The sequence below is a fragment of the Hyaena hyaena genome, unplaced genomic scaffold, assembly GCF_003009895.1.
Source record: "Hyaena hyaena isolate Hyena2069 unplaced genomic scaffold, ASM300989v1 scaffold_421, whole genome shotgun sequence".
Lineage (NCBI taxonomy): Eukaryota > Metazoa > Chordata > Mammalia > Carnivora > Hyaenidae > Hyaena > Hyaena hyaena.
The window spans coordinates 786,048-804,432 of record NW_024081057.1 but is presented as its reverse complement, the minus strand read 5'-3'; the positions used below and the strand labels follow the sequence as shown (position 1 = coordinate 804,432).

Genomic DNA, 18,385 nt, shown 5'->3' with positions numbered 1-18,385 from the left:
ATTTATCAGTTGATGGACATTTGGGTTAATTCTACTTTTTGACTATTATAAATAGTGCTGCTATGAATATCTGTGTATAAACTCTTGTGTGGACACATACTTTCATTTTGGTTTGTATATATCTAGAGTGGAATTGCTGGGTCATATGATATAATATTTAACTTCTTTAGGAACTGCCAAACTGCTTTCCAAAGGTACTGCATTATTTTACATTCCCACTGTCAGTGTGTGAGAGTTCCAATTTCTTTGTATTCTCAGTAACACTTATTATTACCTGTCTCTTTTATTATTACCATCCTAGCATGTGTGAAGTGATATTTCATGGTTTTGACTTTCATTTCCCTGATGGCTTATATGCTATTTTTTTTTATAATACTTCTTTGTAGTTTTTTAGTGGTTGCTCTAGGTATTACATTATATACACCTAACTTATCACAGTCTACTGGTTCAAGTGAGTATAGAAACTTTACCTCCCTTTAGATCTCTTTTCCTTCCTCCATTTATAAAATAATTATTTTAAGTATGTCCTCTATGTACATTTAGAACCACATTAGCTAGTGTTATAATTTTTGCTTCATTCATTGAACACAGTTTAAAAAACTCAAAAGAAGAGCAAAAACCCATTGTATTTAATCCACACTTTTGCCTAGTCTGTTCTTTTTTTGCTTCCTAGTGTTCCTAGATTCCTTCTTTTATTGTTTCCTTTCTGTTTAGAAACTCTTTTTTTTTTTTAATTTTTTTTTATTTTTTGAAACTGTCTTTCTTTTTAAGGTAGTCTTCTGGGGACACATTCTTTTAGTTTTCCATCAACTGAAAATGTCTTTGTTTCCCTTTAATTCCTGAATAATATTATCCTGGAATATAAGATTCTAAGTTGACGGTTCTTTTCTTCTAGCACTAAAATATTGTGCTACTTCCTTCTATGTCCCATGGTTTTGTAAGAGATTCACTGCTATTTGAGTTGCTTTCCCTATATAGATAAGATGTCATTTTTCTCTGGCTGCTGTCAAGACTTTTTGTATTTCTTTGGCTATTTCATCTTTGGGGTTTGCTCAGTCTGTTGAATCTGCAGGTTTATGTCTCTTGCCAATTTGGGGAAGTTTTCAGTCAGTATTTCTTTTCTTTGGCCATTCTTTCTTTTTTTCTTTTCTTTTTTTAACGTTTATTTATTTTTTGAGAGACAGAAACAGGGCATGAGTGGGGGAGGGGCAGAGAGAGGGAGAGACAAAATTCAAAGCAGGCTCCAGGCTCTGAGCTGTCAGCACAGAGCCCGATGAAGGGATCCAACTGATGTACTGTGAGATCATGACCTGAGCCAAAGTCGGAGACTTAACCAACTGAGTCACCCACATGCTCCTGGCCATTATTTAAGTACATTTTCAGGCCTATTTTTCTTCTTTTTCCATGACTCTGATGACACAAATGCTACATCTTTTGTTATAGTCCCACAGAATCTGATATTCTGTTCATTCTTTTTCAGTCTCATTTTCTGTCATTCAGGTTAGGTACTGTCTTATTGTTCTATTTTCCATTTCATTGATTCTTTTTCTATCTTCTCCATTGTACTCTTAAGCCTACCCAATGAACTCTTTATTTTGGTTGTTGTGTTTTTTAATTCTAAAATTTCCATTTTGTTTTTCTTTGTATGTTCCTTTTTCTCAACTGAGATTTTTTTTCATTTGTTTCAATCATGTTTTAAATTGCTTGTTGAATTTTAAAAATCATGGAATTTAAAAATCTTTATTAGATGATTTTAATATTTCTGTTATCTCATTCTTGGCATCTATATTGTTTGCTGGAATTGCCACAACAAATGACCAAAAACTAGGTGGCTTAAAACAACAGACATTTATTTTCTCACAGTTCTTGAGGCTAGAAATTAAGGTGAAATCAAGTCTGAAATCAAGATTTTGGCAGAGCCATACTTTCTCCGAAGACTCTAGGGAATAATCCTTCCTTGCTTCTTCTAGCTTTTGGTAGGTTAATATTTGGTGTTTCTTGGCTTTTAGATACACACTCCAATCTCTGCCTCTGTCTCTACATGATTCTCTTTACTATGTGTTTGTGTCCAAATTTCCCTCTTCTTACATGGACAACAATTTTATTGGCTTTAGGGCCCACCTTAATCCTGTATGATCTCAACTTAATTTATGTGCAAAGAGTCTATTTTCAAATAAGATAACATTCACAGGTTCCAGTGAACATGAATTTTTGGGGCATTGTTTAGCTTAGTAAGACATATAATGGTTATAGTTTTTCATTTAGTTGAGATCTCCTGGTTCTTGGTATGATGAGTGATTTTCATTTGAAACCTGGACATTTCAGTGTATGTTCTGAGAGTATGCATCTTTTTTTAAACCTGTTTCTGCTGTTTCTTTCCTGACAGGGCTTTGGTAGAAAAGTGGAGGTGCCCCCTTATTACTTAAAGGTGAAGGTATAGAAGTCTAAGTTCCCTACTTAGCCTTCAGTGAGATGTGAGAGGAGTCTCCCCACCTCCCACCTTTTGTGAAGTTCTTTTTTTGTGTTTGTTTTGTTTTGTTAGTTTTTAGTTATTTAGGTAATCTTTACATCCCATGTGGGGCTCAAACTCATGACCCCAAGATCAAGAGTTGCATGCTTTCCATCTGAGCCATGCAGGCACCCCGAGAGGAGTTCCTCTGAAATGCTGGGTAGAGATGAGAGTTCCAGTTCTCCATTCACACTATGTTGGGTGTAGTCACAGTATCACTGGGTGAGGATCAAAGTCCTAAGTTTCTACTAGGTCTCCTCTGACATCACCCCAGTTAGGTGGGGGGAGGGTTGCCTTGTGACTGCCAGTTGTGGTGGGAGTCCAGACTCCCCTGTTTCCATTAAGATTTATTCCTTGACTTATGAATTATTTGGAAATGTATTTTTATATTTCAATTTTTTTTAATTTTATTTTTTGGTTATTGATTTTTAACTCAATTGATATGTGGTCATATAATGGGATGTGAATCAAAATGATTTATTCACTTGTTTTATATGTGAGTACATAGTCAATTTTGGTAAATATTTTGATATGTGATAACTCATTCTGTTTGTTGTATACAAAATATGACAATTAGATTAAATGAGTCTTGTTTTCATGTCTGCTTTGTCTTTGTCAAATGTCTGTCTTCTTGATCCACCAATTACTAAAAGAAAAGTTAAAATTCCCCCCATAACGGTGCATTTATAGATTTCTCCTTGAAATTCTGTCAGTTTTTTCTTCTTTTTATTTTTTCGAGACTATACAATTAGCTTCCTGATAGATTTCAATTTGTACATTATAAATACATTTCTTTATCCATAAGTTATTTTGCCATAAAATCTATTTTGTCTGATAATAATATAGCTGTAACAGCTTTGTTCTGATTAATAATTGCCTGGTAAATATGTTTGTCCAGGTCTTTCTTCCTATTTTTTTGTATCCTATGTTGTAGTTATGTTCCTTTTAAATGGCCTCAAACCAAATGTTTAAAAACCTAGTTTGGAATCTCTTTTCACTGGTAGATTTAGTCCATTTCATTATTAATACTGATATATCTTTATTTCTATCATTGTATTTTGTGCCTTCTACTTTTCCTGACTTTTCTGTCTCCTTTTCTACCTTATTTAGATTAATATTCTTAATTCCATTTTTCCTTCTAACATTTTGGAAGTATTGCTTTTATTTTAGTGATTATCCTTAATATTCTAACAAGCTTATTTAATATCTAAAATTATTTGATATCTTTACTCCTTCCCAAAGAATATTAGATAAAGTATATCTTGTTTTCAGTACCTCACTGCTGTGGGGAAATAAGGGAAGTGTGTGAATCCTCTGAGATCATTTCAACTCCAATGACTTAGCCACTCCCACCCATTTTTTCTTTCTCTTTTTTTTTAAAGTTTATTTATTTTGAAAGAGAGAGAGAGAGTGCAAGCAGGGGAGGGACAGAGAGAGGGGTGGAGAGAGATTGAGCATCCCAAGCAGGTTCCACACCGTCAGTACAGAACCCAATGAGGGGCTCACTCTCATGAACTTCCAAGATTATAACCTGAGCCAAAATCAAGAGTCAGATGCTTAACCCATCTGAGCCACTACATACCCCACCACCTAGTTTTTCATATTACAATTATGGAATGTTTTAGTTTCACTCTTTTAATTTTCCCAAATTCAATATTATTATTATTTATTCAATCAACTCTTTTCAGATTAACCACATGTTCACTAAATTATTTGTGATCATTTCTTCTAGTATCTAAGGCTTTCTTTTTGAGATCATTATTATTTGTAAAGCACATTCTTTAGAATTTTGTTTAGTGTTGATCTGTTGGTTTGTGGATTTTTTGGTCTGTTGTTATTTTTCCTCCTGAAGATGTCTTTATTTGCCCTCATTTTGGAGGGATAATTTAACAGGATATATAATTACAAGTTAACAGTTTGGTGTTTTCTCCCTTCAGGTTCGCATGAAGTTATCAACAGGTTAAATTAGAAACTTTAAATTAATATCCAGGTTTGGGATTTGCAACACTATGGAAGTAGTATAAATTTAAACCCACAGGAAAGCAGCCTTATAAATACAGCTTCTTAAGGAAGCCTTCTACTTTCATTTTTTCACCAGGCATGTGGCCCGAAACAAACATTTTGTTCTTAGCCCCCTTTGCTAGCAGATAGAATTTCACTGCCCCCCCCAACCCCTGCCTGACCTTTCACTGAGAGTAAAGTTATCAAGGCTCTCATCTTCAGGGAGTCTTAATTTTGCTTTTTCCTAGCCTTTAAAAGCCTTGCCTCCTGGTCCTCTGCTCAATCATTAAAACCAAGCATAGTATTTGATTTCATTTATGTAATGTTCAAGAAGAGATAAAACTAATCTATGGAGATACAAGTCAGAATAATGATTCTTTTTGGTGGGTATTGACTGAAAACAGGCATGATAGAAACTTCTAGGATTTTAGAAATATTTTAAATATTGATAAACATAGTAGTTTCACATGTATATACATATGTAAAAATTCATCAGATCATACACTTAAGACCTGTGCACTTTACCATCTGTAAGCTATATTGTTTTTGATTTTTTAAATTTTATTTATTTATTTTTTTTTTGAGAGAGGACACAAATGGGTGAGGGGCAGAGAGAGAGAGAGAGAGAGAGAGAGAGGGAGAGAGGGAGAGAGGGAGAGAATCCCACAAGGGGCAGAGAGGGAGAGAGAAGCAGGGTTCACCTGAAGCAAGGCTCATGCTCACCCAGTGTGGGACTTGAGCTCACCTAATGCAGGGCTGGAACTCACAAACTGTAAGATCATGAGCTGAGCTGAAGTTGGATGCTTAACCAACTGAGCCACCCAGGAATTCCTGTGTTTTGTTTTTCTTTTCTAATGTTTGTTTAAGAGAGAGAGGGAGACAGAGAGAGGGGACAAATGGGGGAGGAGCAGGGAGAGAGAGGGAGACACAGAATCTCAAGCAGGCTCCAGGCTCTGAGCTGGCAGTCAGCACAGAGCCCGACGCGGGGCTCGAACCCACGAACCGCAAGGTCATGACCTAAGCGAAAGTCGGAAAGTCGGACGCTTAACCGACTAAGCCACCCAGGCGCCCCTATTTTTATTTTTTTTATCAAGACTCTCTATGTGTTTCTAATGAGTTTTCCAGAATATCCAGTCTAACATCAGATTGAATGTGTGAGTCACATGCTATTCTTCCAATTCTGATATTCTGATACAATTTTTGGCAATTTTAGTAAAGTATTGCTTAAATATTCCAGCTGGATTTTTCTTTAATTTTGAGCTTTGTCTCTGTTATGCTATGAGGAAATAAGAAAAGGCATGTGAATTTCCCATAAGAGGACTTTTAATGGTGGAAATGGTGCTTTGGAGGGCAATAAGCAGTGACTGCAGTGGTTACCGTGATTCTGCAGGGAAAGTGTATCCTCCAAACTCAAGTCAGACCTCAGATATTTACTTGAAACCGTCCCTACTTTAGGACCACTCATGGAGGATAGCAGTTTGTTTATTTTGAAAGGATTCACCTAACCAGTCTCCTTCTACCCTCAAAAATAGAAGCAGACTACTTTCTACTTTCACCTTCTTTCTTCTCAAAGGTGGGGGTGGGGGCTTGTGTATAAATGAGAATTGTAGGTTAAATTGTACCCTTTCAAAAGATATGTTGAAGTCCCAATCCCCAGTACCTCAGAATGTGATCTTATTTGGAAATAGGGTCATTGTAGATATAATTAGTTAGGACAATGTGGTGGTAGATTAGGATGGACCCTTAATGTGACTGTGACTGATGTGCTTATGAGAAGAGGAAGAGTGACGTAGAGGGAACATTGCTATTAACTGAAGTGTGTTCACCCCAAAATGTGTATGTTGAAGCCCTTCCCCCTCCCCCCAAAACGTGTTGGTATTTGGAGATGGAGCCTTTGGGAGATCATTAGGTTTAGATGAGATTATGAGGGTGGGGACCTCAGGATGGGATTAGTGCCCTAATAAAAGGAGACACCAGAGTTTGCTGTGCCTACCATGGAGGACACAGCAAGAAGTCCAAACCAGGAAGAGGGCTCTCTTTAGCACCTGACCATTCTGGCACCTATCTCAGACTTCCAGCCTCCAGAACAGTGAGAAAATAAACTTCTGTTGTTTAAGCCACCCAACTTATGGCATTTTGTTATAGCAGCACAAACTGACTAATAAACACCACTTAATGACAGAGGCGGAGATTGGAGTAATGCAGCTGCAAGCCAATGCCAATGATCGGCAGCTCTAGTAGAGCCTGGGAAAGGGAAAGGAAGGATTCCATCCAGAGTCTCAGAGGAAGCATAGTCCTACTGACACCTAGATTTTGGATTTTGATTCTCCAAAACAGTTGTTTTAAATCGCTTGGTTTGTTGTACTTTGTTACAGCAGCCCTAGGGAACTGGTACCCCTAGGGTACTCGTAAGGTTGGTGGAGGAATGCTGGAAACTCAAGGTTTTCCTTTGCCTTCTCTCAAGCCATAGGTGGTGGCTAGGAGCTCTTGAGACATGAAGATTCATCAGAAATTCAGATAAACCTATCCTCAAATTATTGTATAAGTCATGGGAAGAAATTCAATTTTCCAAAAGTCAGTTTATATCTAACATTTTCAGAGTCTATCTGTTGTATAAACCAAGGTGTATCTTGGTTTTATTAGACCAAAATTCCTGCTAGGAATTGGTGATTTTCTTGCCCGAAGCATTTCATTTAATAATCTACCTGTGAATGGAGAACTGTTGTGAGCCACGCTGCTCCTTAAGATGAGAAACATTACAGAAATGAGCAAAAACAGACTGGAGAATGGAGGAAAAACAGTCCTTTGTATTTTTCATTTCAAATTCAGGGAAATATTTAAAGCACCAGGCATTGCAGTATCTTTCAAGTCAAGGATATGCATCTATTGATAATATTTTTCAGGGATCAGGAGACTTCACATAAAACCTTTGAAATTGTGTGTGAATAAACATCTTTGTGAACATATGGCAAGGGAGTGTGATCCTGTTAAACACTTGCTGTGTTTGGCAGGAGTGAAGAGCTAGAATGCCTGCTCACTTAGTTCTTCCCACCCCCTCAGATGTGAGTCGTAGCAGGTGGGAGGATCTGAAACGTGTTTCCTGAGGTCCACATATGAAGGACAGACTACAGCCACAGCCACAGCCACAGTTTTGTCCAATGCCGACACAATATCAGGACATAGAGTGTATGTTGCTCTGAAGGTGGAGCCCGGTTTGTGTGGAAGATGCACAGTGACCTTTTAGTCACTGAGGAACAACTGCATCAATGTGTATATAGGGCTCGGTCTGGAGCTATGGGCTCTTTATTTTAGATAGATGCCACATGCCCAATCAAACCTTTCTCCACACTCCCTTTGACCTCTCAGCCCTTGATAACCAATTGTCAAACAAGTGCAGCTTTAGGAACTGAAGTGCAGATGGTCCCAAGCCTAAACCCAGAAACTGGAAAGGCTCTTAGGCACATGCTGTTTCTTTTGTACTGGGTACTCCTAATATCTCTGCTGGTTCACTCTGCAAGGCTCACTTATGTATAACACGTTCAGGGTAGATTCACTGATCACCGTGTTATTCCTACGGCCAGAATTTTGCACATTTGTAGTAACTCACTTCATTTTATGGATCACCATTGTTTAATACCTGTCCTTCTCACCAGATTGTATTAAGTTCATTTTTTTCACTATGGTTTCCCTAGAGCCTATAGAATGCCTGACCCCTAGTAGGTATTTGATACATACTGTTGACTAATTGGAAGTCAGTGTCCTCCTCTTTGAAAAATTGCTGCCTTATGGTTCATTCAAAAAGAAAAAAAAAAAGGAAAATATGAGGAGAGATATGGTGAAGGAAACTTTAAAAACATTTCCTAGATTTCTCATTTTCAAAGGTTTCCTTCATATTAAAACGAGGGAAGGAAAAAAGGAAAACAATAAAATGGAAAATGGGCAAAGGATACAAAGAAGTAATTCACAGAAGAAATTAAAATATCTGATAAAAAAACAAAAGGATGCTCATGTAGGTTAGCAATCATAGAAATGAAAATTAAGAACAATATTTTATACCATCAGATTGGTAAAAGTGCAAAATATTGATAATATTCATTGTTAGCAAGGATTTAGGGAAGATGCTCTCATATGCTGTTGGTAGTTCAAAACTGTGCAACCTGTGTAGAGAACATTGGTAGTATTTTACAATTTAAACTGTTTCTATGTTTATTACTTAATAAGGAAAAATTAGAAACCACTTAATCTCATACAAAAGAGAGATGGTTAAATAAATTTTAGTCCATTTCCACCATAGAATCCCTCGACTATAAAATTTTTTTTATCAACACAGATGAACTTTTAATAAGGTAATTTTAGGGCTTAGCTTAGAAATCAATTTTTTCATATCTTCAAATAACAATATTCATTCATAAAACTATTTGGTTGATATTGAAGAGACAGAGATGACTAAAACGTATTTTCTGCCTTTAGTTTTATTAGAGTCTGGTGGAATGGTTTTAAAACTGCCCTGTGCTTCAGGGGTGGAATAAAGTTTGATCTAAATTTCATTTTCAAAATATATTTTAACTATTAAAACATCTGTAACTTAAAATTCTTATTTTAATTTTATTTATTTATGTATTATTAATTCATTATTAATTTAATTATTAAAATCAATTGATTTAATATAATAAATTTTAATACATTGGGACCACCACTTGCTAATGTCTACTGTCAGGTAAACTATTCTTTTTTTTTAATGTTTTAAATACTTTTCTTTTTAAAATTAATTAATTATTTAATTTACATCCAAGTTAGCATATAGTACAATAATGATTTTGGGAGTACATAGCAGTGATTCATCCCCTATGTATAACACCCAGTCCTTAGCTATAAATATTAATATCAATGACAATCTATGTAAAAATTTTTTAAAAGGAGATTGCAAAACAATATGAGTAATATGATCCGAACTAAGCAAAAAATGTGAAAGCATATTCCGAAGGAAAAGATCTCAAGTAATTCATACTATCTATAATTATAGTAATTTAATTATAAGGTTCTTTGGGATCTTTTCCCCTGAAGAAGTAAAAATGGGATTTTAGTTTTGTTATTTTTCATTTATTTTTAATTGATATATTTATTTTTTTATAGTTTATTTTCAAGTTGGTTTCCATAGAACACCCAGTGCTCATCCCAACAAGTGCCCTCCTCCATGCCCATCACCCATTTTTTCCTCTTCCTCACCCTCATCAACCCTCAGTTTGTTCTCAGTATTTAAGAGCTTTCTATGGTTTGCCTCCCTCCATCTCCTTAACTATGGGATTTTAGTTTTTACAATGAATCTGTGGTATTTTTAAAAGAACTTTATTGAGGTGTGATTGACATAAATTGCACATAAATTACCCATTTGTTTTGACATTGTATACATCTGTGAAACCATTGCCACAATCAAGAGAATAGCCATCACCTCCAAGAGCTTCTTTATGTGTTTCTGATCCCTCCTTCCTGCCTCTTTCCTAACAACCCACTGAGCCACTTCCTGTCACTACAGATTAGTTCACATTTTTTAGAATGCTATATAAATGTACTCATATAGTATATACTTTTCTTTTTTCCTGGCTTCTTTCAGCATAATTATTTTGAGATTCATATTGTTGCATATATCAATAGTTTGTTCATTTTTATTGCTGAGTAGCAATCCATTCCATTGTATGGATCTATCGCAATTGATCTATCCATTCATCTTTTGATGGACATTTGGATATTCCGTTCTTGGCTATTACCAATAAAGGTGCCATGAACACTCATTTATAAGTCTTTGTAAAGACATTTCCTTTTTCTCCTCTTGGGGTATCCAGCTAGCAGTGGAATTGTGTAAGACAGGTGTATGTTTAGCATTTTAAGAAATTATTAAAACGTTTTCAAAGTGGTTGTACCATTCACCACCAGAAATGGGAGTGTGGGGTTGTGGCACTAAATGAATGGCTCTCCACCAGGATGTGAGGTAATGACAGAAACCATCAGCTCACTGTGTAGGTTCAGTCAGATTGCTGGGCTAAAATGCCTCTAGTCCTTTTTAATCACAGATGCTTTTGAGAGTGTGATTAAGGTAATACTCCATGCGGAGTATAAGACGACGGACACACAAATACCAGGTAGGAATCATCCACGTTGGAAATAACGATGGCCCGAACAAACGCTGTGACACTTTGGGCGGAAAGGAGAGGGATGGAGTTCAAACACATGGAAAAGTTACTATTATTGGTACTCGGTAAAGGGGGTAGAGAAGATGATGCCCAGGTTAGAGTGATTAGGTGATGTTGGCGACAACAGAGGGGAGGAATAGGTTTAGCGGGAGCAAGAAGGGGTCGTTTCTGCCTTGCCGCAAGTTGACCTGCCTAGGGGACTCCGGAGTGATGCCGTTGGGAAAAGTGGTTGTAAATGTACCTCGTCTAGGTGGAGATAGATTTCCGGTGCCACAACATACAGGCTTAAGAGAAGTATCAGGAGCAGCTGTAATCACCACATGTAGTTAATAAATTCGTATCTGCCGAAGGAATCCCTTCCACACCCCACGAAAACACGCCGAAATCGTCACTACCATCTACAAATCCCCTCGCAGAAGGGGCGCAATTGCAACAATCTCTCCGACGAAACTGCGCCTGAACCAATTCTGCGCATGCGCCGCACGCATGCGCACCACCTTCTTTGTGGCCACTTTTTACCCTGGGAGTCTGGGCTCCTTTCCTCTCGCCCGCCCCGCCCAGGCGGCTGTCCGTGACCTGCCTGGGCGCGGGGAACGGAAAGCCAGAAGGGGCAAGACGAGTTCAATTCGCCATGGGCCTGTTTGGGAAAACCCAGGAGAAGCCGCCCAAAGAACTGGTAAGGGCTACGGCGGCGGCAGAAAAGTCGGGGAATTTGCGTGGGGCGTAGTCGAGTTGGTAAGCGACTGGCCACTCTCCCTTGCAGCTGCCCAGGTGCCGCTCGGCCCCCATTTCCGGGGCCTTCCACTCGACAGAGGGGCCAGAGCAAGAGTCTCTAAGGAGGCGGCTGTGGCTAAAGATAGCTGCTACCTCAGCACCCCACAAGGTAGCCTGGGGCTGGATAAAGAATTTCTCAGCTCCGGCACTGGGCGCGGAGGTAGCAAGGCGGTCCTGGCCTCTGGAAACCCCTTCCTGTGTTGGTACATCCAGCCCGCAACTTTTCCCTACCGACGCCCCGCCCCTAATGCTCGCCTCCGGCCGTCGGCGGCCCTGTCCCGGTCCTTCGGGATCCCAGCCACCGCTGCGCGGAAGAGGAGGCACCTGCCGGCCCTTCCACCTCTCCTGCCGCGTTGAATGGGAGGCTCTGTTTCCTCCTTCCCTGCCCTACAGCATTGTGTTGACTGAAGACATACGTGAATTGTAGTAGGCCCCCGACTCTTGGGAATGGTACCGAGGATAACTCGACCTGGCTTCGAATTCTGGGTTTGCCTGTCAACTGAAATGATGTCGGTGTAATGCGTAGCGGTTAAGAGTGTCCTGCAGAGTCGGTCTTCTTAAGTTTGAACCCTGGTTTTCCACAGACCAAGCATTTAGGGAAAGTTCATTTCTCTGTGCCTTAGTCTTGTCTATTAACTAGGAATGATAATATTTTTCACTTCAGAGTCATGGAAGATGAAAGGCTGTAAAGTTTTGGCTAGTAGTGCTAGTTAGGGTCAAGTTTGTTTTGTTTTTAGTTTATTTATTTTGAGAGAGTAAGCTCAAGTGGGGAAGAGGCATAGAGAAAGGGAGAGAGAATCCCAAGCAGGCTCTGCACTGTCCTCACAGAGCTGGACTTGGGCTCCATCCCATGAACCATGAGATCATGACCTGAGCCGAAATCAGGAGTTGGTCACTTACTGACTGAGCCACCCAGGCACCCTTGGGTTAATTCCTTACATATTTTACAACTTTGACACTCAAATGGAGACCGGGTTAAGCATCACCTGGGAGGTTTTTAGAAATCGGGAGCCTACCCAAGGCCTATTTAATCATAATTTGAATTCTAACAAGTTCACCAGGGATTTAAGTGTGAACATTAACGTTTGAGAAGCATTGTTTTACAACATCCAGTACAGATTTATCAGTAATGGAAACAAACAAACCCTGAAATCCTTTACTTAGTAAATGATCTCACCTGTTCAGCTTTTGTGGGCAAGTTTATAGAAAAAATTTTTTAAGTTTATTTTTGAGAGAAAGTATGAGTGGGGGCAGAGGCAGAGAAGGAGACACAGAATCTGAAGCAGACTCCAGGCTCCCACCACCTGTCAGCAGAGAGCCTATTCTGGGGGTTGAACTCATGAACCGTGAGATCATGACCTGAGCTGAAACAAAGAGCTAGACACTCAGCCAGCTAAGTCACCCAGGTGTCCCTGCTGGACGTTTTTAAAAACCAATGTCCTACGTCATGAAGTTGCTGACACATAATGTCTGTCTTAATCTTGGTTATATTTGTTAGTCATAGGTTCTACAACAGTGCATACTCTATAAATATTAGTTTCTTTAGGCAACTTACTCAACTTTCTGTAAAATAAAAATTGTGGCACTTAAATGAGGTAAGAGGGTGTAACATTACATACTCTTGTGTGTATAAGCTGTAGAGCATTATAAAGATGCATGTTTTGTCGCATGTATGTATTCAAAGATGCTTGTTATTATGAAAGTATATTTTTGATGTTAAAGAAAAATTATTTCCTTCGGTCTTTGCCATTCATAAGATAAGATTCTGGGAAAACAGTTGCATACTATTTAAACTGATGTCTTGTACATGTGTTGCTTGTTTAATACTTAGAATATTTTTAAATGGTAACTATAATTGCTAAGAACATGATGTCAATATACTCTTCCAGTAGGGTAACCTACCTAGGAAAGTCAGTTCACACTAGAAAATTTTAGGGCTAATGCATGAGATTGGTTTTCAAATCAGTGGAGTATCATAAAGATGAAATAAAGAGGGTGGCTAGGTGGCTCAGTCAGTTAAGCGTCGGACTTTGGCTCAGGTCACGATTTCACAGTTCATGAGTTCGAGCTCTGCATCTGGCTCCTGTGGTGACAGCTCAGAGCCTGGAGCCTGCTTCAGCTTCTGTGTGTGTGTCTCTCTCTCTCTGCTCCTCCCCTGCTCACACTGCGTCTCTCTCTCTCTCTCTCAAAAATTAACTTAAGAAAAAAATTTGTTAAATAAAGCAAAAAGATGAAATAAACAGCCAAGGAATATATCATCTAGCAAGTAAGATTGGCATTTCAACAAGTCTGGATTGGGTACTGTACAGACATTAGAGGAGTTCCGAGGTTGGAGTGATCACCCTTAGGCTGGGGTGATCAGAAATGATTTGGCCCTTTACTATCATGTTTTCAACCCATCTCCTGCTAGACTGGCTATATTGTGAATTGGTTCTTAACTAGTTAGTAGGATTTTTAGTATTAGATTATTTATTTAACTAGTGCAAGAGATACCCTGCCCACGGTTTTCTTCAAGTTCTTCTTCAAAGTACTTCAAGCTAACATTTGAATTCTGATTATATCTTGTTCTAATTTGTCAGTGTTTCTGTTTGCTTTAGGTTCAGCTTCTACTGAGTTCTCTGTGTAACTTGTGATTTATGACCAAGGAAAATGTTTTCTCACCTGCCCCAGTTATTCAGTGTTGAGTTTGTAATTCCAAAAAGTGCCAATGAAGCAGGAATGAGAACTACTTTTTTTTTTCTCTCTGTAGCTGCTGACATACAAATAAAGTGTTGGGAGTCCTATATGAATAAGAAGACAGTTAATAGGCATTTTAGTTTTAGTTTGGCATTTTTTAAGAGCGAGAAGAAGAAAAATGGTCAGCTTTATAAAAGAAGTAAAGGAAATTAAAGCAAAAGATAGTGCTGGCAGAGAGAGAAGAAGAGAGAGAATTGACAAAATGCCGAAGTCTCAGCGGGGCAACTCTTGAGTTAGGATAAATTTATAGTATGTCTTCCACTGGGGGCTGGAAGATGAGGGTGTGTGGGTCCTCATCCCAGCAGAAGATAAATGGGCCAGGTGCAGCTGTGTCACATCATCATGATTGTCATTTAGGCCATGGTCACAAGTCCGGCAAGTAAAATATATTAAGGGTGGTGTTCACACAGCTCTGGTATAGTATGCAGTACAGAGTGTGTGCTGAATAAATGTTGAGTATGAATGAATAATAAATAAGTAAATAATGGTTGGAATAAGATCACAGTTTCAAGTCAAATAGTCCTAAGATGAATGGTGTTTACTCCAGGGAACATTTTAGCTGTTTAAGGGGCCTTACAGAGTAAAGTCGTCACCCTCAGGCATCTCAGATGCTTTCATGGAGGCATTTTAGTGGTGAAATTTGTTCTGTCTTAAAGTGGCCAAGTGGAGAGTAGATTGGGCCTGCTAAGGATGAAGGAGGTGTATAATTTATTTAGAAACTTGTGATTGCGTTGTGTTGGGAATCAAGAGGGCATGCGGTTGTGCTGGAAGGAGATTCTTCTCTTGGACTTGAGGTTCTGCTGGAAAATTACGCTGTCCTTATTAGGGATTTTGCCAATTTAGCCTTTGGGTAGAGTAGTTACAATCATGGCAGCAGAATTCCTAAATCATATGACCAACTTACATCCTTGGACTGAGTCACGTCTCATGGTTGTGGGTTGGGGAAATGGAGGAAAAGAGAAAGCTTCATTTACTTAGTTCATACAACAAACATTTTTTGAAATATTTCAGTGTGCATTGGGCTGGACACAAGGTTTTCAAAAATAAGACACTAGATGACAACATCAAAGAATACCAGGGTTCCTAGGGCAGACTGGCATGTGAACAGATTCTTATATTTTAGGGTAAATAAGGGCAGTGAAATATGTATATACAAGATCTGTGATGTCACAGTGGAAGGAGTGATTACAGTTCAAGTGAGGAAGAAGACCTGGTCATGGAGGATATCTGAGTCTTGTCACAAGACACATTAATCATGTGGATGATTCGGTACAGATTTAGGAAAGAGGGAGTCCCAAGCAAACTGCATATGCAAGATGTAGAAGTGTGGAACATAGGTTGGAGGAACCAGAAAAAACTCAAGAGTTGTTAGAGGAGGAAATACTGTGAAATCTGAGTGGGATGCAGGGAGAGTGATGTCAGGGTCAGATATAAAATTGGAGGAGTAGGTAGAGGGCAGATTAGCAAAGGCTTGTGTGTCATGCCTACTAAAGACGGGGAGCTTTCAGAATAGTGGTTTGGAGCAAGAATTGGAGGGAAGAGATGTAGGTTTGGAGGCCAGTTAGTGGTCCAGGTGGGAGATAATGCAAGTCTTAACTAAGTGGAAATACAGAGATAGAGAGTATAAGGTGAATTTTAGAAATATTTAGGGTATGTGTTCAGAATTTATTGACCTACTGATGTGGAATAAGAGTGCAGAACTGATTCTTGGCTTTCTGTTTAACCTCACCTCCAGTCAAACCTATCAGTCCCTTCAGTGTGGTATCATGAACTGAAATTGAGAGAATTAAGGAAAAGATCAGGTTTGATGAGGTAGTAATAGTGGAGAAGAAGGAACCACAGAGTTCAGTTTTGGACAGAATTCAGTAAATAAGAGAAGCTACTAGAGAAAAGGTTATCCTAGGAGAATACTTTTCTACTTTGTTCCCTCAACAAAAATGTAAGCTACCTGAGAGCAAGGATCAGATTTTTCTTTATCATTCACTGGGTCAGTATAGTGTTGAACTCCCTTAGCAAGAGTAAGGTGCCTATCAAATATATGCTTGATGAACAAAAGTAGAGATGGTGAGAGAACAGCTACACATTTGAAGTATAGCTTACTTGTCCCTCTTCTGTATATCCATCTGACAGTGATCACAATAGGCATATTTTAACCTAAGGTCAGTTATATTTGTTCCTTTTGGTAAATTTCTACTTTTGTTTATGTTTTAAATCTTGAAGGATACACAAATCCCCAGTTTACAGAGGTACAATTTATTTAGGGAATAATTTTATAATAAATAATTTTATAATTTTTTAGGGAAAGGTACTAGGTAGCTGAGGGTCAAAAGTGGGAAGGTAACTTAGTTTTCACTATATATCTGTTTTAGTCTGCTCAGGCTGCTGTAACAAAATACTGTAGACTAGGTAGTTTATACATAACCGAAATTTATTTCTCACAGTTTGGAGGCTGGGAAGTCTACGATCAGTGCACCCATAGATTCAGTTTCTGGTGAGGACCTATTCCTAGGTATAGATGGCTATCTTTTCACTATGTCCTCACATGACAGAAGGGGGAATCAAGTTTTCTGGGGTCTCTTTTGTAAGGTCATTAAACTCATTCATGAGGGCTCTGCACTCATGACCAAGGCACCACATCCAAATACTGTCACATTGGGGATTATGTTTAAAATACAAATTTGGCAAGGTGGCACAAACATGTAGACGCACAAACTGTCTATAGCAATGTGATTAGTATACTCCAGCCTGAGTTTTGGAATCAGCCATTTCTCCAAGGAACACATATTCTATCTATGCAGTTGAATTCAGCATAGATAGGTGCTCAATAATTTATTAAGCATCTATTTTGTGCCAGATGTTGTGCATGGGCCAAGTGAATAAATAAAAGATCTTTGACCTTCTGGAGTGGACAGTCTTTTATTAATTATAAATACAGCGCGGTTTACAAAAGTAAGGAGGTATAGCATTGTGTGTAATTATGCTGCAAGGGGTTTAACCTGTCCTTGGGATCAGGCAAGCCCTCCTCAAAGTAACCTTAAAGCCGAGACTTGAACAAGTTCAGAAAACATGTTCTTTAACTATTTTCCTGATTATTGCTAACATATGGGGAAAGAAATACTTTCTGGTAGTCATGAGAAATTGTTCTATCAATTCTATCAGTTGCCACCTTCTACATAGGTATTGAATTGTTCTAATTTATGTCTCAGTGCTTCTAATTATCGAAGTACTTTGATAAATATAAACATAAGGTATAACTTGTCATTTTAAGATGTTAATAAATGGATATTGAGCTTAGCATTATCCTGAAGATATGAAGTGAGGTCTCTTAAAAACTAGTTTGCTTTAGTTAATTATAGGAAAAAATTCCCTGCACATGCTTACAGTATCCATCTCTTCTTAGATAATAGCTACTTTTTTTTTTTTTTTTTTACAAGAGCCAAAACATGTCAATCTTTATGTCACATCCAGTCCTGGTTCTAATTCTTGCTTTATCTCTTCAGAATGCTCTTTCTTGCCTTTTAGAATGCCTTGTAACTTTATGTTGAAAACTGGTCATGATACATGAGGTATTAGGAACAGAGGTGAATTGGGGCGCCTGGGTGGCTTAGTCGGTTAAGCGTCCGACTTTCGCTTGGGTCATGATCTCGCGGTTCGTGGGTTCGAGCCCCGCGTCGGGCTCTGTGCTGACTGCCAGCTCAGAGCCTGGAGCCTATTTCAGAGTCTGTATCTCCCTCTTTCTCTGACCCTCCCCTGCTCATGCTGTCTTTCTCTCTCTCTCCTAGAAAGAAATAAAAATATTAAAAAAAAAAAAAAAAGGAACAGAGGTGAATTGGTCCTCAGCATGAGGTTTTATGTTAATTAGACTAGGAGTTTGGCTTTGTTAATGTTTGCTGTAGCTATGGGTGCCATAGGCTAAAGTTATTCTAGTGTTCCTGTTTTTATCTCCTTGTTATCTTGGGCATCCAATAAAACTCTTTATAGATGGATAAAACTTTCCTTGCATCTCTTTTAACTCTAATTCATTGTTACATTGGAGCCCTGTTGGTGTGATAGTAAGATGTGGGGGACTGGAGCATTCTATAATCTTATTAAGTCTATGTTTTAGTGACCTATGTCCCTGGACTATGACATTTGCAAATAATTTCTTAATTTCTTGCCCACTGCTGGTGACAAAAGA

General features: G+C 38.5%; 1 protein-coding gene across 3 annotated transcripts in view; it reads left to right on the top strand.

Moving 5' to 3' along the window:
* LOC120245535 (charged multivesicular body protein 3) overlaps window positions 1-18,385 on the top strand; it is a 102,784-nt gene that overhangs the window by 38,961 nt on the left and 45,438 nt on the right. For 2 of the 3 annotated variants that reach the window (XM_039252619.1, XM_039252620.1), the window contains exon 1: window positions 11,198-11,374. The exons of the other annotated variant lie outside the window; for it this stretch is intronic. In XM_039252619.1, the coding sequence (XP_039108550.1) occupies window positions 11,330-11,374 (45 nt within the window). In that variant the 5' untranslated portion in view covers window positions 11,198-11,329. Of the gene's footprint in view, window positions 1-11,197; window positions 11,375-18,385 lie in introns of those variants that run through there. 3 annotated transcript variants of the gene reach the window in all.